The following is a 26,198-nucleotide window of genomic DNA, read 5'->3' on the forward strand; positions in this document are numbered from 1 at the left end:
ACTCAACATTCAGAAAACGAAGATTATGGCATCTGGTCCCATCACTTCATGGGAAATGGATGGGGAAATAGTGGAAACAGTGTCAGACTTTATTTTGGGGGGCTCCAAAATCACTGCAGATGGTGAATGCAGCCATGAAATTAAAAGACGCTTACTCCTTGGAAGGACAGTTAAGACCAACCTAGATAGCATATTCAAAAGCAGAGACATTACTTTGCCAACAAAAGTCTGTTTAGTCAAGGCTATGGATTTTCCAGTGGTCATATATGGATATGAGAGTTGGACTGTGAAGAAGGCTGAGCACCGAAGAATTGATGCTTTTGAACTGTGGTGTTGGAGAAGACTCCTGAGAGTCCCTTAGACTGCAAGGAGATCCAACCAGTCCATCCTAAAGGAAACCAGTCCTGGGTGTTCACTGGAAGGACTGATGCTAAAGCTGAAACTCCAATACTTTGGCCACCTCATAAGAGGAGTTGACTCACTGGAAAAGACTCTGATGCTGGGAGGGATTGGGGGCCGGAGGAGAAGGAGATGACAGAGGATGAGATGGTTGGATGGTATCACCGACTCGATGCACGTGAGTTTGGGTGGATGCTGGGAGTTGGTGATGGACAGGGAGGCCTGGCGTGCTGCAATTCATTGGGTCGCAAAGAGTCGGACACAACTGAGCGATTGAACTGAACTGATTAAGCATTCACCATGCTCTAGGCACTGATCAAATAATTTAAACTTCATAACACAGGTAGCTATTATCATTCCCATTTCTCAAATGAGGAAACAAAGCCACATTTGGCTCAAGTTAAAAAGTTAGAAAACAGGAGAGTTAGAATGCAAAACCATGCAGTCAGGTTCTAGAATCTACACTGAATCAAGGCATATAATATTCTACAAATAGAGTGAAGAAATCCTAGACTATTCCAACCCACTTCACAGACACAGTTTAAAGAGAAAAGTTAAAAAACAGCAACCTAAAAATGGAAAGTCAGCAATTAACTTCAATTAATGTTAAATAAATAATCTGAAACTATTTTGAATAAATTATAAAAATAAATCCATCAAACTATGGCAAAAACAAGAAGAAAATTTCAAAGCAGATATGATAGACAGAATGCCAGAATATGGACAGAGGTCATGACATTGTACAGGAGGAGGTGATCAAAACCATCCCCAAGAAAAAGAAATGCAGAAAGGCAAAATGGTTGTCTGGCGAGGCGTTACAAATAGATGAGAAAAGAAGAGAAGCTAAAGTCAAAGGAGAAAAGGAAAGAATACCCATCTGAATGCAGAGTTCCAAAGAATAGCAAGGAGAGATAAGAAAGCCTTCTTAAGTGATCAACGCAAAGAAATAGAGGAAAACAATAGAATGGGAAAGACTAGAGATCTGTTCAAGAAAACAAGAGATACCAAGGGAACATTTCATGCAAAACAGTATGGACCTAACAGAAGCAGAAGCTATTGGGAAAAGGTGGCAAGAATATACAGAAGAACTATACAAAAAGGATCTTAATGACCCAGATAACCATGATGGTGTGATCACTCACCTAGAGCCAGACATCCCAGAGTGTGAAGTCAAGTGGACCTTAGGAAATATATCTATGAACAAAGCTTTTCTCCTTTGCCTTTCGCTTCTCTTCTTTTCTCAGCTGTTTGTAAGGTCTCCTCAGACAACCATTTTGCCTTTTGGCATATCATTTTCTTGGGGATGGTTTTCATCATCTCCTCCTGTACAATGTCATGAATCTCCGTCCATAGTTGTTCTGGCATTCTGTCTGTCAGATCTACTTCAAAATTTTCTTCTTGCTCCTGCCATAGTTTGATGGATTTATTTTCATAATTTATTTGAAATAGTTTCAGATTATTTATTTATCATTTACTGAAGCAATTGCTGACTTCCATATTTTCAGGTTGCTGTTATTTTTTTACTGTTTTAGTGGAGGTGATGAAATTTTACCTGAGTTATTTCAAATCCTAAAAGATGATGCTGTTAAAGTGCTGCACTCAGTATGCCAGTAAATTTGGAAGTATCACTAGGAACAAAGCTAGTGGAGGTGATGGAATACCAGTTGAGCTATTTCAAATCCTGAAAGATGACACTGTGAAAGTGCTGCAAGCAATATATCAGCAAATTTGGAAAACTCAGCAATGGCCACAGGACTGGAAAAGGTCAGTTTTCATTCCAATCTCAAAGAAAGACACTGCGAAAGAATTCTCAAACTACCACACAGTTTCACTCATCTCACATGCTAGTAAAGTAATCTTAAAATTCTCCAAGCCAGGCTTCAGCAATACGTGAACCGTGAACTTCCAGATGTTCAAGCTGGTTTTAGGAAAAGCAGAAGAACTGGAGATCAAATTGCCAACATTTGCTGGATTATGGAAAAGGACGAGAGTTCCAGAAAAACATCTGTTTTTGCTTTATTGACTATGCCAAAGCCTCTGACTGTGTGGATCACAATAAACTGTGGGAAATTATTCAAGAGATGGGAATACCAGACCACCTGACCTGCCTCTTGAGAAATCTGTATGCAGGTCAGGAAGCAACAATTAGAACCGGACAAGGAACAACAGACTGGTTCCAAATAGGAAAAGGAGTACGTCAAGGCTGTATATTGTCACCCTGTTTATTTAACTTCTATGCAGAGTACATCATGAGAAACACTGGGCTGGAAGAAGCAAGCACAAGCTGGAATCAAGATTGCTGGGAGAAATATCAATAACCTCAGATATGCAGATGATACCACCCTTATGGCTGAAGGTGAAGAGGAACTCAAAAGCCTCTTGATGAAAGGGAAAGAGGAGAGTGAAAAAGTTGGCTTAAAGCTCAACATTCAGAAAACAAAGATCATGGCATCTGGTCCCGTCACTTCATGGGAAATAGATGGGGAAACAGTGTCAGACTTTATTTTTTGAGGCTCCAAAATCACTGCAGATGGTGACTGCAGCCATGAATTTTTTAAAAGATGCTTGCTCCTTGGAAGAAAAGCTATGACCAACCTAGAGAGCATATTAAAAAGCAGAGACACTACTTTGCCAACAAAGGTCTGTCTAGTCAGAGCTATGGTTTTTCTAGTAGTCTTGTATGGATGTGAAAGTTGTACAATAAAGAAAGCTGAGTGCCTAAGAATCTGCAGTCAATGAGACTGCAGATGTATGAAGAGTATCTTTTACATTAGTGCCAAGCAAATTTGCTTTCTGTGTTTTCCATTTCTTTGTTCAAGTTGAAAATTCCTTAAGATTCTTCAATGCCCTCCATTGCCTATGGCATCAAGTTCAACTCCTCTGCATGTTACAGGCCAGATTTAACGCATGTAATCCTTAGCAATTATAATAGTAAACGCCAAGTGTAGCAGAGATTTCTTAAGATCTGTTCATAACCATCTAACTTTGAAGATACGGAAAATAGCGTCAGGCTGTGTATGAAGAATTTTCTATATTGTAGAATTCTCCCCCTGGATAAACGGAAATGTTACGTTAAAAACTCTTTAGATGCAGCTGGAAAAGCTGCCGCCCCCTCACTTGTCACACACCACATGTTCATGGGAACCCTGGTGCTAAACCATCCAGAGACGACCTGCTTTTGGGTCAGGCTTTCGTATATAGCACAGGAGCTCCCTAGCTGTGATCTGTTGAAAATCAGCCCTCAAAACAAGGGTTTGTAAGAGAAAAAAAAAACTTTTAAGAAAAAAGGAAAAATAAGAAGAAGAAATATAAAAAATTAAAAGAAACCTCTAGATTTATGTAGAAGATTTGTTTAAAATATATAATAAATTAGCAGCCAATCTGTAAGGCATAGAGTTAGACTTGACCATAAAAACATTTTAACTCCTACATTTTAATAGAAAGTTTTCTTGGGGAATTCCCCGGCAGTTTAGTGGTTAGGAATCCATGCATTCACTGCCAAGGGCCCAGGTTCAAACCTATTTGGGGAACTATCTATATTTCACAGGCTGTGTGGCACAGCCAAAATAAATAAATAAATAAAAATTAAAGTAAATACAATTTTAAAAAGTTACCATCCCAAGTAAAATAAAGCAGTTGAACCAATAATAATTGCCAAAAAATACCAAAAGTGTAAGCACTGTTATGTGAAGAAGCCATTGATACTACTCTGGTTGTGGGTCATCATCCAGCCAAAGACCCAATATGCAGTAATACAGAAGATGCGATCATTTTCATTCATTACACCAAAGAGCCATTATAACCACCATCCACCCTTTCCCACCACACACATTTTTCTTTTTTAAGACCCTGGAGAAGGCAGGGTGTCACTGGGGTAAGCATAACTGCATAGAGTTCTGTGTGAGTTAAAGAGTAATTTCTTATCCTAGTCCAGGAGCCATTACATAATACCAAATTCCTTGAACTTTATCAGTTTATTCAATCAAATTATAAAATTTACAAATTCACAAGGTACTGACCCACTAGTGTGTGTGTCTATATCTATATATATATACACACACGGATGTAAGAATATTCTTAATAGTTAAATAATTCTAGCATCCCTAAAGTGACCCCTTGCTTTTCCCTTCATTTTGATTTATCTGGACCTTTGTCAAAAATGACTGACAGACAAATGAAAGTTTAAGTCTCAAATATATCTAATTAGAGTAGTGAAATAAAAGCAAAAGTGTCTTATATAAAAGTCTTACCTATAAATTTTATTTAGAAATAACCCTGTTCTATACTACAGAAAACTTAAATAAGCAATTCACAATTTAAACTTACGAATGTGTCTTTAAAAAATGAATTAAATACGATCAATAGCAAGTCTATTATTGGCAAAAACATTTGAAAGATCAGAGATTCAAGACGAATCTTATTTACTATTTGTTTGGTATTTATTTACTACTTTACCACAAGAAATCAAGAGTTATCCTGCAAATTTAACTCTAGTAACTATCTGGGTCATATTAAAGCATAGTCACCTCCAAGCAAACAGAGAAGCTTCAACTAATTAAACCAGGTTCTTTGGAGTTCTAAAACCAGAGGTTAGCGAACAGTAAATAACTGTTCTGAAATACTTGCTTGATTTAAAGACAAAGAATGAAGCAATTATGAGACAGTTATTTCTAAGACAGAAATCACGTCAGTGAGATGCATTTTAAAAATTACAAGCAAAACCACTGGCAATAAATGGCTTTGAGGAAGACTAAAATCTAAACTTTAGACTTTAGGTTTTTTCAGTGTAAGAATATTTTAATCTAAACCAAATTGTCACTGTCATTGTTGAGAAGATTTGACTAAAATGTTTCATACTCTCAGATTAAAAAAAAAAATTGTCATTTGGCAAAAGCTAAAAAGGACTGTGCTTGCCTATCACTCTCTAATTTACTCATAACAATACAAACAAAGAAGTATAAGCTATAGTTTATCCTCTGAATTGTGAAGACTTCCTTCTCAGAATCTAAAGAACTAAAAATGCCCTAAAAGCAGCAATCTTCAGGTTTGAACTAATTCTAATAAGAAAAATTTGCAATGAATGAAGGCTTAAAAGTTCTACTAAATTTAAACTGATTTTATTAAGGAAATAATCACATACTCACCTCCAACTTCATTTACCCCAATGAAGCCTGAGTGTTTTTTTTTTTTAAGATTGATTAGTTTACTTATTAAGTATACTAAAGGTCATGCTTCAATCAAGTTCTCACAAGCTATGAAAATTAAACTACATTCTAGGTGACACATACATTTACTCAAAAACCTATTTTAAGTTCTATTATGTATAAATGCTCATATAAAAATGTGGGAGTGTAAAAAAACCCCAGTATTAACAGGATTACAGTACAGCATGGGAAATCTACCCAAACTAGAACACATAGTATAGAACAGGAACAAAGTAAATAGAAAATGTTTTAAAAACTGGTAGTTAATTCTATCTTGCACTTCCTTCCTTCACTTCATTTTCTAAGGGAACTGGTGTATCAAAAAAGAATAAAGCTCATCCTTAGCTGGATTCTTGGGGATGGCTAGAGGGTGGGTAGCTACTTAAGAGAGGAACAGAGGAGTTTCTCAGCAAAAACAATAATATATAAGTAAAGTTACCCTAATACCCCATTTGGGGAGTTAAATTCAATGCTAAAGCACAAAAATAGTAGGCAAGGTAAAGGGGATTATGGAAGGCCATACAAAAGCGATCTAAGTCAATTTAAATACAATGGAAAGTCACTGAATGATTTTAAGGAAAGTAACATGATGAGATTCCTCACAATACACTGTAGGAGTCTAGTTAAAAGACTATTGCATGACTTTATGAGATACTTGGGGTCTAAACAAGGTAGCCGGAAGAGAACAGACAGGATATGACAATTACAGCCAATTATGGTATACAGAAGACAAATTCCTGGGGAGGGAGGTATAATATCAATAATTATATGTCTTCTGTTTCTCTTTACAATAAGCACATAACCCTCACCATAAACCCAAAATCAATGTAAGGGATTTACCCTGAATCCACAAAAAAATGAATGAATCCACAAAAACTCTTTTTTAAAGTAAACCTCTTTAAAAGAGACCAAAACATGACAATGAGGAATAAGAACACCATCTGGTATTTATAGAATGATGATAATAATTATGGGGGGGGGATTATGTTTCAACTATATACTATTTCTTGAAAATAAAACAGACTTCAATATTGATAGCATAACATTCTTCCCCTGTTTAATTCCACATCTTAATCTTAAGGGTCATTTCAAGAATATTCAAAGCTAGCATCATTTTCCCAAGTGTCTCTCTCAAATCTTGTGATAAAGAATGTATTTTAAGAAAAAATCAAAACACTCTTTTGAAGAAAATATCATGTTTGTCTGTTTTTCCATCTTCAACTGTGAACCAGTCTAACTGACCACATCATCTTGACAATAGTGTTCCATACGATTTTAGTAATTCAACAAAGTTTTCACAGACATCATGAATTCCTACATTTCTCGTGAGACTCGCCACTTTATTATATAACTACTTCTCTTCTCTTCCACCAATAAAATCCTATAAAATCCAATAAAAAGTCCACCATTTCTTCTTTACGGATTCTTGCAAAATTCCTAACATTCCTCCTAGCTTCCAATTGCAGGGGATTGGTAGAGACAGAAAGTCTCGTCTCTATCCTCTACATGTGAACCCCTGTAAGTATTTTATAATCTAAAAAGACCCTACTCAAAACTACCCTGTGACTTTTTATTATCTCTTCTCTTCTCTTCATTCATGTGTCAGCTTTCTAATATATCTAACTGCCTTCTGCTGCTGCTGCTGCTAAGTCGCTTCAGTCGTCTCTGACTCTGTGCGACCCCATAGATGGCAGCCCACCAGGCTCCCCCGTCCCTGGGATTCTCCAGGCAAGAGTACTGGAGTGGGGTGCCACTGCCTTCTCCAATGCATAAAAGTGAAAAATGAACTTCTTTCCTAGGATACTACTTATATGTCATGTATAAATATTATATTTTATTTTTTCTTATTTAGCATCTCCCTCAACCTACACACACCCACACACACACACAAACACCCACTCAAAGGGAAGTTCCATAAAGGGAGGGACTCTCCAGCTACATTCAACACTTAAAACAGTGCCCAGTGCATCAGAGGCATTAAATTTTAAAAAGCCAGTTAAATGAACATAATACTATATTGTTAATATGTTATTAAAAGTCACCAGTGAGAGATTAACAAAGATCAGTGAGAGATTAACAAAGACCAGGGGCTTCCCTGGTAGCTCACATGGTAACAAAGATCTGGCCACAACAGATAGAAAGAAATAAAGTGGTATGACAGAGAGTGATATGATAATGAGAATTATCAGTTTATTAGAGAAGACATTGTGATCTGACAACTTTTATTTGCCTGGATGCACTCATATAATACATATTCCATTTACACAGATCCCACGTATGTCAGGAAGTGAATGCTAAGCTAAAGATAATATCCCACAGACTGAATCATTCCCAAGTATTTTAAAGAAAATAAAATATGGACAAAAACAAGCTGAATTACACAGGTAAAGTGACCCCAGAATCACTCAGCACTCATGCAGATTCTCTATAAAACGATTAATGAAATATATTAAACACACCAGGAATGTTATTTTACCAGAATATTCTTTGTGTCCCTTCCCCACATATCATCCCAAACTAGATGTAAAATGGCTTTCCTGATCTGGCACTGGCCGTGAAGTTAGTGTAATCTCCTGTACTGTCACTGGACTGCTTGAAAATCCATGTGTTATACTAAAACTATCTGTCTAAAAAGCTTCTGTTGGACCACAATCGTGAATGGATTAGCAATGGATTAGAAACATGTAAAATTTCTCTTGCTCTGAACACAACAAAAAAGTTCAAATTCAAATGTTAGGTAGTAGATATTTCATCAATAGAACTTTAAACTTACATAGGGACCATAGACATTCACCATATTTCACAAAAACATACTGAAGGAGGCCAGTCACTACCAGTACTTAAAATCTAGGGAAACAGTCATGAGCAAGATATATGCAATTTCTGCTCTATAGAGAATACAGAAGGGAGGACTTAATTAAGTTAATAATGGGGAGTTATAGAGAAACTAGCAGAGATGTCTAAACAAACAGATCTACCTAATTCAACAGGATAGTGGCAAAGTCAAAGGTATTAGTTTAACTAATATTACCATTTCATTTTCTCAAGTTATAGATTTTTAATGCCATCTGATTTTAATTTACAATATATTCAAAGCTATCATTATTTTGAGAAATCCACCAAACTTTTAATTCATTACTGAATTCACAGTATTATAATATTCTACTAACTGTCCCTGGCATGAAATTTAAAGCATAAAGGAAACGGATGGGCAATCTGAATCTCATTTCTACATCATGACCAAAAGTAATTTCTCAGGAGTTGTGTTCATCACAAGGAAAAGGCTACCAAGGGCTAATACCATATCTGCAACTTTATAACATAAATCCAAAGCAATTACAGGTTTCAAGCTTTGTACCTGTGTGATGGAGAAGGAGCTTCAAACTGAGGCACTGTGCTATCCTCACTGACAGGAGAATATAAGCCGCTCATTTCCTGGAAGCACAATTATTAGAATTATAGCCACTCCAAAGAGAAGGTGTATAAGTCAAAAGGAGCTATTTCTTTCTTTCCAATCCCAGGTTTTATCAGTTCCTTTTTGTCTCAACATCCAAATTTCTCAACGTTTCCTCTCCTTAGAGTACAAAAGCAAGGAATATCTGAAACTTACGAAGTCTTTTTTATGACATACATACTTAAAGAACTAGAAATTCTTTAATAAATATTATTCATTACTAATGAAGCCATCAAATGCAGAAAAAGACAAACGTAAATATTTTTAATGAGACATACTGTACATTATGTGAACAGTGAACTAGCTTAATCATTTTTAATCTAGGTGAGAACCTACTAATAAATATTAAGATAAGTATTGCAACTGACTAAACAGACCTTTGTCAGCAAAGGAATGACTCTGCTTTTTAATACACTGTCTAGGTGTGTGTTAGTGTTAGTCAATCAGTCATGTCCAACTCTCTGCCACCACACAAACTGTAGCTCTCTAAGCAAGAATAGTGGAGGGGATTGCCATTCCCTTCTGCAGAGGATCTTCCCGACCCAAGGATTGAACCTGGGTTAGTCATAGCTTTTCTTCCAGGAGTAAGCATCTTTCAATTTCATGGCTGCAGTCACCATCTGCAGAGAGTTTTGGAGCGCAAGTAAATAAAATCTGTTACTGTTTCCATTTTTCCTTCATCTATTTGCCATGAAGTGATGGGACTAGATAGCATGATCTTCGTTTTTTGAGCTGAGTTTTAAACCAGCTTTTTCACTCTACTATTTCACCTTCATCAAGAGGCTCCTTAGTTCCTCTTTGCTTTCTGCCATAAAGGTGGTATCATCTGCATCTCTGAGGTTATTGATATTTCTCCTGGCAATCTTGATTCCTGCTTGTGCTTCATCCAGCCCAGCATTTCGCATGATGTACTCTACATATAAGTTAAATAAGCAGGGTGACAATATGCAGCTTTGACGTACTCCTTTCCCAATTTTAAACCAGTCCGTTGTTCCATGTCCAGTTCTAACTATTCTGTCTTGACCTGCATAGAGGTTTCACAGGAGGCAGGTAAGGTGGTCTGGTATTCCCATCTTGAAGAATTTTCCACCGTTTTTCATGATCCACACAAAGGCTTTAGAGTCGTCAATGAAACAGAAGATGTTTTTGTAGAATTCTCTTGCTTTTTCTATGATCCAACACATGGTGGCAATTTGATCTCTGGTTCCTCTGTCTTTTCTAAATCCAGCCTGAACATCTGGAATTTCTTGGTTCACATACTGTTGTAGCCTAGCTTGGAGAATTTTGAGCATTCCTTTGCTAGCATGTGAAATGAGGGCAAGTGTGTAGTAGTCTGAACATTCATTGGCATTGCTCTTCCTGGGGACTGGAATGAAAACTGAACTTTTCCAGTCTTGTGGCTCTTGCTGAGTTTTCCAAATTTGCTGTCATATTGAATGCAGCACTTTCACAGGATCATCTTTCAGGATCTGAAATAGCTAAGCTGGAATTCCATCACCTCCACTAGCTTTGTTTGTAGTGATACTTCCTAAGGCCCACTTGACTTCACACTCTGAGATGTCTGGGTCTAAGTGAGTGATCCATCGTGGTTATCTGGGTCATTAAGATCCTTTTTGGATAGTTCTTCTGTGTATTCTTGCCACCTTTTCTTAATAGCTTCTGCTTCTGTTAGGTCCATACTGTTTTTGTCCTTTATTGAGCCCATCTTTGCATGAACTGTTCCCTTGATGTCTCTAATTTTCTTGAAGAGATCTCTAGTCTTTCCCATTCTACTGTTTTCCTCTATTTCTTTGCATTGATCACTTAGGAAAGGTTTCTTATCTCTCCATGCAATTCTTTGGAACTCTGCATGCAGATGGGTGTATCTTTCCTTTTCTCCCTTACCTTTCACTTCTCTTCTTTTCTCAGCTATTTCTAAGGCCTCTCCAGAAAACCATTTTGCCTTTCTGCACTTCTTTTTCTTGGGGATGGTTTTGATCACCACCTCATGTACAATATTATGAAACTCTGTCCACAGTTTTTCAGGCACTTTGTCAGATCTAATCCATTGAATCTATTCATTACTTCCACTGTATAATCGTAAGAGATTTGATTTAGGTCATACCTGAATGGTCTAGTGGTTTTCCCTACTTTCTTTAGTTTAAGTATGAATTTTGCAATAAGGAGTTTGTGATCTGAGCCACAGTCAGTACTCAGTCTTGTTTTTGCTGACTGTATAGAGCTTCTCCATCTTTAGCTGCAAAGAATATAATCAATCTAATTTTGGTATTGACCATCTGGTGGTGTCCATGTGTAGAATATTCTCTTGTGTTGTTGGACGAGGGTGTTTGCTATGACAAGTACATTCTTTTGGCAAAACTCTGTTAGCCTTTCCCCTGCTTCATTTTGTACTACAAGGTGAAACTTGCCTGTTACTCCAGGTATCTCTTGATTTCCTACTTTTCATTCCAGTACTCTATGACAAAAAGGACATCTTTTTTGGGTTCTATAAAGTTCTATAAAGTCTTGTAGGTCTTCACAGAATTGTTCTACTTCACCTTCTTTGGCATTAGTCAAAGTTACGGTTTTTCTAGCAGTCATGTACTAATGTGAGAGTTGGACCATAAAGAAGGCTAAGCACTGAAGAACTGATGCTTTTGAACTGTGGTGTTGGAGAAGACCCTTGAGAGTTCCTTGGACTGCAAGGGGATCAAACCACTCAATCCTAAGGAAATCAACCTTGAATACTCATTGGAGGGACTGATGCTGACGCTGAAACTCCAATACTTTGGACACCTGATACAAAGAGCAGATTCATTGGAAAAGACCCTGATGCTGGGAAAGATTGAAAGCAGGAGGAGAAGCAGAAGACAGAGGACAAGATGGTTGGATGGCATCACCGACTCAAGAGTTATGAGTCTGGGCAAGCTTTGGGAGATGGTGAAGGACAGGGAAGCCTGGTGTGCTGTAGTCCATGGGGCCACAAAGAGCTGGACATGACTGAGCAACTAAATGGCAACTGGATCATTACTGTTCAACTCACCAAAGTATAGAAAAACAGGATATATCAGTCTCTACTTTGAAAATATTCTTTGCAAACATTAAGAAAAGTAACATCCCTCTTGATGCAAATATTAGCTTTGTTTACTAACTGCTTAAACTCTAACTTTTGATAATTAACTCAGAGGAAAAGGGCTCCTAATAAATTATTGCAGAAATTATGCCTGTTACTTTCTATATAATGGAGACTAATCCCATTAATTTAATGCAGCAATTTAAAGGAAAAGCAAAATTTTCATGAAATTGAAAAGCTACTTGAGATGTAAGAAATTCTTGGTCTTACTTCCACTCTTTTGATGTCCTCTTCCAAAACACTTAACTCCTTCTGAATCTGCTCCAGTTGCTGTGGATTAGAGAAGGGGAAAAAAAAAAGCCTAAACCAAACCACACTGGCATCACCACAATCATAAAGTAATTTTACATTTGGAATATGATTTTTAGGAAATTGTACACTAATGGTAAATTGTAGGGGTGAAAAACTGCAGCTAAAAAGCACTGCAAGTTCCTATGTTACAAAGTAAATGTAAAGACTTAATATTTAAGAAAATAGTACTTTCTTTAATACAACAATTGACTTTATAATAAAAATGTTAAAGATGAACAATAAAGGTATGATTTAATAAAAACAGAAGATATCCAAAGAACTTTTAAATCACCTCATTTAACTGTCAGCAATTAATATCAGCATGTCAGTTGTTAACCTCAATTTAAAAATAAAAACAAGTCTCAAAGATTAAATTCTACCACCCAAAAGCAATCACAAGTTACCCTCTTATGCATTTTTTTAAAACATATTTAAGATTATGCTTCATCTTTGACATTTTGCCTATTGCACCATAACTTTTCTCTATGCCTTTAAAATGCAAAAATTTTAATTATCATATTTAATGATATATTTGACAATCAAGTAATTCTGAACCATGAGTCTGCATTTTAGATTATATGAGTTTACATTCCAAATTTTATGGAGATGAAATTATTTGATCAAGAGAAATTGCAACTCTTTACTACATGAAACAAAACTACTTTCCAAACACTATCAAATTTAAATTTCTGTAATTATTATATATAAGTGGCTGTCTTAATATAAGCCAAATATATTGAAGCCAATTTTATTTTTTGCCCACGTGGTGCAGCATGCAGGATCTCAGTTCCCCAAACAGGAATCGAACCCATGTCCCATGTTTTGGGAGCTCTGAGTCTTAACCACTGAACTTTCAGGGAAAACCCCTGAGCCAGTTTTTAGAATATAAAATAATGATAATGAATATATTTATGTAATACTTATTGCCAGATGTGCAATAAGGAAGTATTACACAGGAAAATAAATCACAGAAAGATTAAGTGACTTGCCCAAGATCGCAGTAAGTACACAGCAGAACTAGAATTGAAACCAAGGCAGTTCCAGGATTCATGCCGCTAACTACTATGCTATAACACTACTACTTGAAAACAGTACCTTATTATTTAACTTTATTTTACCTAATAACTAGTAGGGGTAAATAGATTTTTAAGCATGTTTTCTTCTGAGGCAATATATAGACAGTTGATAATATATTAACTCCAATATGAACCAATCTTAAACATTTTGCTAAGTACTGTGAAGAATGGGATTTAGAAAACTCTAGCCCTTGGCCTCATGGAATTCAGTCTAGGGAAGAGCTTCTGGGTTGGTGAACATGTAGGTTGGTGAGTGCATGAAGATGCTGGGAGAACGGCACACCTGGAGAGGGTATGGAAGCTCCATGCCCCTTCCCACATATCTCAGTTCTATTCTTTTACAATAAATTGATATTCCAGTAAGTAAACTGTTTCCCTGTTATGTGATCCATTTTAGCAAATTATCAAATCCTTGGAGGGGGACATGGGAACTGCCAATTTATAGCCAGTAGATTAAATATATGAGTGACTTCTTGGACATGCAATTATGATCTGAAGGGGCAGCTCAGTCTTGTGGGATTGAATCCTCAACCAATGGAATCTAGGGCCAACTCCAAGTAGAGAGTGTTAGATAGAATTGACCTGAACTGATTTCCAGGACACTCTGCTTATATCTACAGAGAACTGGAGAACTAGTTGGTGTAAGAAATCACCTACACATTTGGTGGCCAGAAATATGGAGAGAGGTAATGAGTAAAGGAAATAAGTGTTCTCCTTTTAGGCATCAATATAAGACATTATAGTAACAGGAAATAGAAGAAAGACAAAGGATAACTATTTTAAAAAGCAAAAAGAACAACTAGGCTAAATTCACTCTGCAAATGTGTTTCATAAACCAGAGGCAGAATCTAGAATAAAAGCATAAAGCAGAGACCAAGAACGTTTTGGAAACACATTAAGAAAGTTCATAAAGCTGAACTGTCATTATCTAAATGAAAACAGACCACAAATGGGAATGAAAATTGACAAATTTCTGGATCAAATCTACATTAACACTATTGTGAGTTTGGGGGGTACTAAAAAAAATAATAATAATAAAATACATAAGATGGAGGAATGCTACTTAAGAGCACAGTCCAAAGTCATCAACAGCAAGCACTCTCAACACAGTATACTGTATTACAACCCAAAGAAATTATTTTAAAATTTGAAAAGTGAAGAACAGAAGTCTCTGAATCCCTTAAGACTAAAACATAAAAGAATTCAAAAATAGAACTCCCTTTAATTGACATTAGCTTTGGTGCAGTTAGGTATCATTGGCACTCATTTATTTGACCTTCACTATGATTGAATAAGTACTCTCGCCTGGAAAATCCCATGGACGGAGGAGCCTGGTAGGCTGCAGTCCATGGGGTCACACAGAGTCGGACACGAATGAAGCCACTTAGCAGCAGCAGCATGACTGAATAAAAACATGCTGAAGTATTAAATTCAGTATCTTAATTTTAGTTTTTAGAGCTAATATAATTAGAATAAATTACAGTTGCCAAGACCTCGTCAATTATCTGAAATATTCAAAACTGAACAAAAGAATACTGATAAACTTCCAGGAAAAAGAAAAGCTGGTTAAAAAAAAAGGAGCAAAATTAATAAAACTATATATATATATATAAACAAAAAAGCACTAAAAATAAATTTTTAAAAAAATTTATATTGATTAGAATATCCAATATCCAGAACACTGACAACACCAAAAGCTAAAAAAGATGTGTAGCAACAAGAACTCTCATTTATTCTTGGTAGGAATGAAAAATTGTACAGCCACTCTGAAAGGCAGATTGGCAGTTTCTTTAAAAATTATACATATTCTCATCATATAAGCCAGTAATCACACTCCTTAGTATTTATCCAAGTGAGTTGAAAACATCCATTCCAAAAAAACACATTGATAGCAGCTTTAGTAATTAACAATACTTGAAACAACCAAGATGTCCTTCAGATGAATGGATAAACAGTGGTTCATGAAGACAATGGAATCATATTCAGTGCTAAGAAGAAATGAGCTTTCAAGTCATAAAAAAACATGAGGAAATTTAAATGTGCATTACTATGGGGTATATGGAAAATCTCTGTGCCATCTTTTCAATTCTTCTGGGAACTTAAAACTGCTCTAAAAAATGTCTTTAAAAAATATAAAAACAGTGAAGTAACTCTTAAAGAAAAAACATAACAAAAAATCAAAAGAGAAAAGAAACAAAAACAGAATAAAATGGCAGACTTAAACTCTTTTACATTAAATGTAAATGGTTTAAATACAAAATTATAAGACTGAGTCTGGCAAAGTGAATGAAAAACCTCTGCTGTATATAAGAAATTCACCCCAAATAAGTTAGTGATACAACAAAGAACCCAAGATTCGGTAGGATGCAAAACATTCTTACCACACTGTGCAAACTGCAGGAAACACGTTCTTTACAAGCACGAATATTTCAAAATTTAATGAACTAATATGACAGTGCAAATATCATATGATAAAAACCAAATTATTTTCTAATAACAATGCAATTGTAACAGAAATCCGTAATTGTTTTAAAAAAAGGTCTCCATTGGTAGTACAGTAGATAAGAATCCACCTGCAAATGCAGGGGACATGGGTTTGATCCCTGGTCCAGGAAGATTCCACATGCCACGGGGCAATTAAGTCCATGTACCACAACTACTGAGCTGGCTCTCTAGAGCCCATGAGCCACAGCTACTGAAGCCTGTGTGCCTAGAACCTGTGCTTGGCAACAAGAGAAGCCACCACAATGAGAAGCCTGTGCACAGCAATGAAGAGTAGCCTCCACTTGACACAACTAGAGAAAGCCCACAGGCAGCAACGAAGACCCAACACAATCAAAAATAAAATAAACAACTTCTTTTTAAATGAAAGAATCCCAATAGCCAAGTAATAAATTTATCTATAAATAACCCACATGCCTAAGAAAAAGTATAACGAAAATTAGAGACTACTTTGAACTAAGGAATACCAAACAAAATGCCATAACAAAATTATTGGATGCAACTAAAAGAACTATGGCCTGAAATGTGTATATTATTAAAAATAAAGTCTGCCTACTAATAAGCATATCCAAGTTAACAAATTAGCAGAGAAACAACAAAATAAAACCAAAAAAAGTAGAAGGATGGACAGTGTAATTAAAAGGAGATTAATTAGAAAATGGAAAATAAAAATAAAATAAAGAACATAAACAAAGCCAAAAAGTTGGTTCCTGGATAAAACTCATAAAATTGATACAACCCTGAATCCCTGACATGACCTGATCAAAACAAACAAACAAACAGAAAAATGTACAGCACCAATAAGCAGAGTCAGGAATGAAAGACATCACTAAAAACTCTAGCAGTATTAAAAGCTTAGTATTAAGACCAATCTAATACTAAAAAATTTGAAAACTAAGAAGAAACAGACAACTCTTGGAAAAAACATAACGTGTCAAAAATGATATCTAAAACAAAAATCTGAATAAGCAGTAAATGAATCAACAAAATTTCTGCAAACAACAGGTCCATATAGCTTTTCCAGCAAAATCCTTAAACATTCAGCAAAGATATTCATCCTAGATTATACAAATTCTTCCAGCAAACAGAAAAAGAGGATACATTCTCCAACCAATTTGATAAAACCAACTTTATAACAAAACCGGACAAGATCAGTGTGTAAAAAGTTAAAGAACAATCTTATTAATGAATATAGATGCAATAAGGGAGCCAAAGAGGGCAAACAACTGTCCTACTTATCTACAATGAAGACCATTCAGTGATAAAACTGGAACACTCCTGGGCAAATCAGGACAGTTGATCGCCCTAGGTGCAAAGTTGATTGAGTTTTTAATGTTAAACAAATAATGATCCATTTTAATATAATGAAAAAAGATTATATCATCTCAACTGCACAAAAATTCTGGAGAACACTCAACCCCCACTTACAATTAAAAAAAAATTCTCTTAGGAAACTGGGAATAGAAACTTAGCTCCTTGAATGATTAGAAAAAATACCAAAAGCCTACAGAAAACATCATACCTAATGGTGACACGTCGAAAGCTTTCACTTTGAGATCAGCACCAAGACTAGGATGCCCCGCTATCACTTCTATTCACCATTGTACCGGATATCCTAGCCAGCAGAGTAAGACAAGAAAAATAAATAAAGGATATAAGGATCATAAGGAAAGAAACTAAACTGTTATTATTTGCAGATGATGATGTGTGCAAAGAAAATACAAAATAATCTACAAATAAATTATTAGAATTAATGATTTTAACAAACTTGCTGGATACAAAAAGAAAGTATGTGTCAAAATCAATTGCATTTCTATATGCCAGCAATAAATAGTAAGAAACTGAAATTAAAGACACAGACATCACTTAGAATAGCATAAAAATGATTGAAGACCTAAGGACAACTCTAAAATAGATATATAAGAATAATATCCTTAAAAAAATCAAAATTTTCGAGGCCATTTTTAAGGACCTATATATACAGAGAGAAATACCATGTTCAACGGCTAGAGGGCTCAATACTGTAAAGGGAGCCTCCCAAATCGATCTATGGAGCCAAAGTAATCCCAATAAAAATCACAGCAGGTATACAATGGAAGTGTATCAGCTGGTTTTAAAATTTATAGAGAAATACAAAGAGCTATGAATAGCTGCAACTTTCCTAAAAAAGAATAGTAACTTACTTCAAAATTCTAGTATTTAATACAATGTGGTATTGCCAGAAAGACAGACAAACAGACCAGTGGAGCAAAAGAGAGCCTGGAAACAGACCCATGTACGTATGGACACATGATGTATGACAGATGTGGTACTTCAAAGCAATGGAAAAAGGATGAACTTTTTAATCAAGGATGCTTGGACATCTGGATATTCATATGAAAAATTCCCAAGTAGATATATGTATGGGAAAAAAAAAAAGAATAAAAGATTCAAGCAGATAATATAGCAAAACGTCTTCATGACTTCAGGTGGAGAATTCTTTACCTAATAGAAAAGGCACTAATTATAACAGGCAAGATTAATAAATTTGACTCCACTATAGACAGAAACTTCTCTTCATCAAATAGCATCATTAAGACAATGAAAAAAGCAGCCCAATTAGAGGGGGAGAAAGATCTGCTATAGATAAGTAGGTAGATGAACAAAGAATTTATCTAGAATATATAAGCAAATCAGAAGGAAAATCAATGAAATAGAAAAGATGCACAAAGCTTAAACCAAGTACTTCATAGATACACAAAAATCCAAATGGCCAATTCATAGTACTGAGTACTCAACCTCATTATCCATCAGGGAAATGCAACTTAAAACCACAAAGAGATACCAATACATATCCCAAGATGAGCTAAACTGAAAAAAGTCTACTGATATCAAGTACTGGCAAGAATATAGTACAACAGGAACATTCCTACAATTCCTGTAGGAAGAGTAACCAATTCAACCACTCAGGCATTGTTTGGCATTATCTACTAAATTTGAAGATGCACATATCCTATGACTTAACAATTCCATTTCTACACATGAAGCACTGATATATATATACCTTGATAAGATACATAAATATGATAGTAACATTGTTTGCAATAACAAAAATGGTGTGTATTCAATTAATAGAATACTATACAACAACAAAGGGGAATCAATTATAGCCATATACAACACTAGGGATGAATCTTAACACTGAGCCAAAGAGAAGGACAAAACATTACATAAGGCAGAAGTGCATTTATATTAATTCAAAAGAAGAGACTTATAAATTAAAAATACTTAAGACTTTAGAACAATAAAGAAAAACAGAGACATCAGAATACTGACTACCTAAAGGCAAGGGAGAAGACTATAATCTGGAAAGGGTAGGCAGAGAGCTTTACTGCTGCTGCTGCTAAGTCGCTTCAGTCGTGTTCGACTCTGTGTGACCCCATAAACGGGGGCCCACTGTGTCTGGGATTCTCCAGGCAAGAACACACAGAGTGGGGTGCTATTTCCTTCTCCAATGCATGAAAGTGAAAAGCGAAAGTGAAGTCGCTCACTTGTTCCCAACTCTTAGCGATCCATGGACTGCAGCCTACCAGGCTCCTCCATCCATGGGATTTTCCAGGCAAGAGTACTGGAGTGGGGTGTCACTGCCTTCTCCGAGGGAGCTTTACAAGTCCTAGCAAAAATCTATCATTGGATCAGAATGGTGGTTACATGGATGGTCGTGCTATGAATCTTTAAATTGTAATTTGTTTTACAAACTTTTCTATGCTTTATTTTGTATAAAAATATTAAAATGCAACATATTTATATTCAAAATAAAACTTCAAACAAAACCAAAAGGAAACCAAGGTCCCTCAAAACTGTCCTATTACAAGGAATTAAAAAGGTACTACAAACGAACAAAAGTACATTTTAAAATTAAACTGAATGAAATGTAAGGCAAATTGTTCAAATGCTGGTACAAATTTGCACCAAGGAGACTGGCTTTGACATAGAAACTGGAGCCCTCTTGTTCAATCTATCTTTGAACAAAGAATAGCATGTTCATTTAAAAACATATATTTGTTAAGTGCTGTGGTAGCCTGGCTCTAAGACAGCCTCCAAAGAGTCCCACCTCAGAATCCATAACCTGTATAATTTCCTATTTGTGTGGGCTGGACCCAAAAATTTGCTTCTAATAGAAAAAACAAAACATTTGTTGAGATGTAACTTTCAAGATTAAGCTACAGAAAGCACGTGACTGCCGTCTATGAAACTCTCTCATTTTCTTACTTTCTCACTCTGAGGAAGTCAGCTGCCATGGAGTAAGTTATCCTATGGAGAAGCCCATGTGGTAAGAATTTGGTATCTCTTCCCAACAGCCAATGAGTTAATTCGGATGCATTCCTATCCCCGTAGAACCTTAAGATACCTGCTGCCCTGGCCAACCCCTGGATTGCTTCGCTTGGTGAGAAACCCTGAGCCAAGGCACTCAGTTATTCTACGCCAGGATTCCTGACACTAGATAGAAAATGTTTGCTGTTTTTAAGCCATTCATTTTGAGGGTAACTTGTTACACAGAAATAAATAATTAATGAAAATGCCTACTCTGTGCCTTGCACATTACCTTCTCAATACTCAAAAGAAAGTCAATAGAAAAAAATAAAAAACAAAAATTAAATCTACAATTCTAAAAGCAAGATGTGACCCTTGAACAAGTAAGTATGTTAACTCTGAAAAGTAGATTCAACTGCCCTATTAGAAGTTCTGCATAAAATCACAAAGCTAATTTCCAGAGTCTGAAAGCTAATCTTGAGGGAAAAAAAAAAATCAAAAGCAGTAACTGAACCCCTGGTCAATCTGTATTACTTTATAGTTATATGCTATATCCTTCTTGCCTGAAACGATTTCAAATCTAAATATGTTGCAAACATTAAGACACTCTAGAGAAGTGTGAAAAATCTCAGAGAGAAAAGAAAACCTTAATAATTCAGGTCATAGATAATAATCAGCCATTTCATTTAATCCCCTGTTATCCTTATGTTTGGACTGTTCACTTAATTGATTCATTATCAAGTAATTTCCTATGTCTTAATTTCATTCAATGAGTTCAAAGTCTAATATAAAAAGAACCACATAAAACTACTGCAAAACAATCTGATGTTGTTTTAGGAGGGGAGAAAGTATGTAGGAAATAGAAAAAAACTATCACTTTTCCAAAGAATTTGCTACAGCAATGATGGTTGGGTACTGAATTAACAATTTTGCTTCCATATGTCATAAAATGTTCAGCTTTATTACTTAAACTATGGTTCAAGGACCAAGAGCATCATCATCTGGAGCTTGCTAGAAATGCAGGTTTTTAGGCTCCCACACCCACCCTCTTCATCAGAACTTGGATTCTAAGAAGATCTTCAGGTGATTCTTAAATTGAAGTTGAAGATAAAGTACCCACCAAAAAAATAAAAGTCATTTAAGTATACATAAACCTTTAATTTATAATGAAAATAATTTTAATAGTTATTAAAACATATTAAAATCACAACTGCTACCTCAGCAAAAGTTAAAGGAAAATACAATCATAAACCATGTGAACAACATTTAGCTATAAACAGAAGCATAACATGGAAAAAATCCAATCTGAACAAAGTAAAAAGAAAAGCTAAAAATAGACATCATGAATAGTCAAAAAAAAAGTGGAAATATCGAACTAAGATAATATAAAGTTCTGGCAATGCACAGTTATCAAAATAAGTTCTCATCTTTTTACTTTCAAAAAATAATAAAGACTGCCTGAAGCCTAAAATACATGGTTATATTTTTTGAGTGAAAATGACCTAATTAGACAATTGAAAGTAAAAATGTAAGTAAGATTTGAGTCAGTTAGGAATTTAAATATAAAAGAGTTTTCAAAGTTATTTTAGCATGCTACTGAGAATATAGGATTTTATCTTTGGTTTTCCCATATTTTGTACTATTGTGAAATGACTTTGACATGTTTAAATGCTTAGTTAGGACACAATGGTTATAAAATTGCTAATAAAAAGTTATTTTTTAGTTATCCTGCATGGCTTACGCTTTCCAAGTTCTAAATAGGTAGCTATATTTTTACTTGTTTTTCCTCTCCACCATTCATTTTAATCATAGGAAAACTATAACTCATATGTTTTCTTTTCAGGGTGAAAGCTTGAGCCTAACTGTCATTTGAGCCTAACTTTTCATTCTTTGTACCTATTCTTTATAGCTTTGAGGTAATGTCATTATTTTCAAATCTACAGAAAATGTTTTAACTCATCTCTAAATAAGGATTTTTAACATATCAAGTTGCAAAGGTAAAAGAAGTTAAATAACAAAGCTTAAAAAAAAAAACAAACACAACTCCCGAAAACTCAAATGCTTTCAAATATTTAAATAAAAACTTAAGCCTGAAGTGCTTTCACAAAAATGGGGACAAGAATCAACAACAGTAAAGAAACATTATGTAAAACACACAAAATAATATACCTCTCTCTTATTTCTTCTTGCAACCTTGAGGAATTCCATAAGGATCTGTAGCTGGGCTGCATGTGATTCCTATAATAGAAAATTATAATTGTTCTTTTAAAATACAACTTTGAGTTCAAAGTCTTCTTTAACACCACAGTATAATCAGTATGAAGCAACTTTATTCATCCATTTAAGTTAGTCTCACTTCTATTTTGCCAGTTTCTTATTTGCTAATTGGCATTTTTAAAAGCAAGCCATTACGGGCTTCCCCAGTCGCTCGGTGGTAAAGAATCTGCCTGCCAATGCAGTAGACACGGGTTCAGTCCCTGGTCCAGGAAGATCCCACATGCCATGGAGCCACTAAGCCTGAGAGTCACAGCTACAGAGCCCGGGAGCCACAACTACTGAGCCCACACAGCATAGAGCCCATCTCCATGACAAGGGAAGTCACCAGAATGAGAAGCCCTCAGGCCACAGCTAGAGGGTGGCCCTTACTAGCCAGTCAAAATCTGAAGCATCATACTACAAAAAAGCATGGCCACTTTGGCTTGCAGGATCTTAGTGCCCAGACCAGGGACTACTCAGCCCCTTGGCAGTGAAAGCAGAGTCCTAACCCCTGGACAGGCAGGAACTCCCCACTTCACTTACAATGAACTGAAACTAGCTCAAGCAACAAATGAGCTCCAACTCAGCTGAGTTCCTGATCAGACCAAAGAGGCCAACCTCTTATCCTGGCTTCCTGACAAAGGAGAAGACAAGACCATTCAGGAAAAAAGTATTAACCACTTTATCTATACTGCTCTTGAATACAGAACATCTAAGACATAATTTTGAAATTACAAGACATGAAAAGAAGTAGGAAAGTCAAGAGAAATAAACAGGCTAAAAGAACAAAATTCACAGAAGACTCACATGCTGGGATGAGCAAAAAAAGAAAAAAAAGACTGTAAAATATTTCTATATATTATTACAGAATTAAAAGAAAAAATGGACATGAGTAAAAAAAAACAGACAATTAGAAAAGAACTAGAAAATCAAAGCGTAAATCCTAGAAATGAAGAATACAGTCTGAAATAAAAAAAATTAAAACAAAATGACTTCAGATAAAGTTAGGAACAGATGGACAGAGCAGAGGAAAGAAACACCAAATTCAAAGACAGATTAAAAAAAAAAAAAAAAAAGAAGCACCAGAAAAATGAGGGATAATATGAAAAATAAAACATATGATTGGAACCCTAAGGAAAAGCAGAGAGCACAGGGCTGAATAACGTTCACATGTTCAATAAACAGATTCTCTTGTTCCGTGAAACACAACCAGAATAAACATTTTTTAAATGAAATCTAGGAATACCACAGTCAAACTACTGAAAACCAATGTCAAAAAGAACATCTTAAGAGCAGCTAAAAAGGATACACTATCTTAAGGGGAAGAACAGTAAGAATGACTGAAAACTTCATCAGAATCAAAGAAGCAAACAGAAAATGAAAATATATCAATAAGGTGCTAAAAGAAAAAACAAAAAACCAGACTTCTATGAAGATCAAACCTATCAGCTCCACAAGAAACAGAAAAGAAATCATACAGACAGAAGGGAAACGACTCGGAAGGAACCTCATCTACAAGAGAAAATAAAGACATCTCAAAGGGTAAATACATTGGTTCAAAAGGGTCCTTTTCTCTCCTGTATTGCAACATATCTTCAAAAGACTAGTGACTTTTCAAAGCAAACATAGGTGGAGTTTATAACATTTATAATTTGAATCACAAAAGGCAGGAGCTTGGTAAATTGAAATACTATAAGGTCTTACATTTTCCAGAAAATGGTATATAGCTCACCCTTAAACAACTCAGGTTAGAACTGCACGGGTCCACTTATACACAGCATTTTTTCAATAAATACAGACTATAGTACTACATGATTCACAGTTGGCTGAATACAGATGGTGAATTGTGGATATGGAGGGCATATTATAAAGTTAGATTCAGATTTTCAAACTCACAGGGGTCAGCATGTCTACTTACTGCACTGCTTAAAGATCAACTGTATATTTAATGCTGGTTTGAATAACAATGTCCTGGAACTGTTACACTATAAACTCAAGGTTGAGTGTGAAAAGTGAAAGAGGAATTCTGTAATCCTTAGAGAAACCACTAGAAATATAATAATTATAAGCAACATGCAAAAAATAGAGACAATAACACGCTAAAATGAAATCCTGGAAATACAATGCTCTCTAAAGAGAAGAATAAAGAAGAAACAGAAAATAAGGAATATATGGAAAACCAAAAAACAAATACAAATGTGGTGAGCTCAAACCCAACCACACCAATGATAGTATTACATTTAAATGAACTTAAGCATTTGAATTAATGAGCTTACTAGATATCACTAAAAATTCAACTACATACAGTTAAGAGACACACTTTTTATTTTTTTTTTACTATACAAAAAGCTTTTATTTTTTAATATATATTTATTTATTTTAATTGGAGGCTAATTACTTTACAATATTGTATTGGTTTTGCCATACAGTGACATGAATCTACCACAGGTGTACATGTGTTTCTCATCCTGAACCCCCCTCCCACGTCCCTCCCCATCCCATCCCTCTGGGTCATCCCAGTGCACCAGCCCTGAGCACGCTGTATCATGCATCAAACCTGGACTGGTGATTCGTTTCACGTATGATAATATACATGTTTCAATGCCATTCTCACAAATCATCCCACCCTCGTCCTCTCCCACAGAGTCCAAAAGATTGCTCTAAACATCTGAAGAGACACACTTTTAAAATATAAAGGCAACAATAAAATGGAAGTACAAAGATACAGAAGAATATACCATAGAAATGCTGGTCATAACTAAACTACGTAAGCTATATTATCAATAACATAAGAAAATATAAAAACAGACTTCAGAACACAGTCTATTTCCAGCATTAAATGTATACAATCCATAGTGACACAGGGGATGATTCATCCAAAAAACAACACAATCCTAAACACGTATGTACCTAATAATGAGCTTCAAAATATATGATGCAAGAATCATAGAAACCAATGAAAAACAAATAATCAAAAATAGTTTTAACAAATCCCTGGCAACCCACTCCAGTATTATTGTCTGGAGAATCCCACTGACAGAGGAGCCTAGTGGGCTACAGTCCACAGGGTTGCAGAGTTGGATACAACTGAAATGACTTGGCACACATCAATAACTGATACAGCAAGGGAAAAAAAAAAATCTGAATAAGAGTTCCAAAAAATAGCAAGGAGAGATAAGAAAGCCTTCCTCAGTGATCAATGTAAAGAAATAGAGGAAAATAATAGAACACAAAAGTCTAGAGATCTCTTCAAGAAAATTAGAGATACCAAGGGAACATTTCATGCAAAGATGGGCTCAATAAAGGACAGAAATGGTAGGGACCTAACAGAAGCAGAAGATATTAAGAAGAGGTGGCAAGAATACACAGATAACTATACAAAAAAGATCTTCACAACCCAGATAATCACAATCCTGTGATCACTTACCTAGAGCCAGACATCCTTGAATGTTAAGTCAAGTGGGCCTTAGAAGTATCACTATGAGCAAAGCTAGTGGAGGTTATGGAATCCCAGGTGAGCTATTTCAAATCCTAAAAGATGATGCTGTGAAAGTGCTGCATTCAATATGTCAGACAATTTGGAAAACATAGCAGTGGCCACAAGATTGGAA

The 26,198-nt window shown here is 35.5% G+C and overlaps 1 protein-coding gene across 8 annotated transcripts in view; it reads right to left on the reverse strand.

The window, feature by feature from the left end:
• The window catches only part of COP1 (COP1 E3 ubiquitin ligase), a 231,047-nt gene that overhangs the window by 146,138 nt on the left and 58,711 nt on the right, over positions 1-26,198 (reverse strand). For 6 of the 8 annotated variants that reach the window (XM_069546126.1, XM_069546133.1, XM_069546127.1 and 3 more), the window contains 3 exons: positions 22,501-22,569; positions 12,380-12,439; positions 8,962-9,038 (listed from right to left, as the gene is read on the reverse strand). In XM_069546126.1, the coding sequence (XP_069402227.1) occupies positions 8,962-9,038; positions 12,380-12,439; positions 22,501-22,569 (206 nt within the window). The remainder of the gene's footprint in view (positions 1-8,961; positions 9,039-12,379; positions 12,440-22,500; positions 22,570-26,198) is intronic. The other 2 variants (XM_069546129.1, XM_069546130.1) reach the window with 1 other exon arrangement.

Source organism: Ovis canadensis, chromosome 12 (genome assembly GCF_042477335.2).
Source record: "Ovis canadensis isolate MfBH-ARS-UI-01 breed Bighorn chromosome 12, ARS-UI_OviCan_v2, whole genome shotgun sequence".
In the NCBI taxonomy this organism is placed as follows: Eukaryota; Metazoa; Chordata; class Mammalia; order Artiodactyla; family Bovidae; genus Ovis; species Ovis canadensis.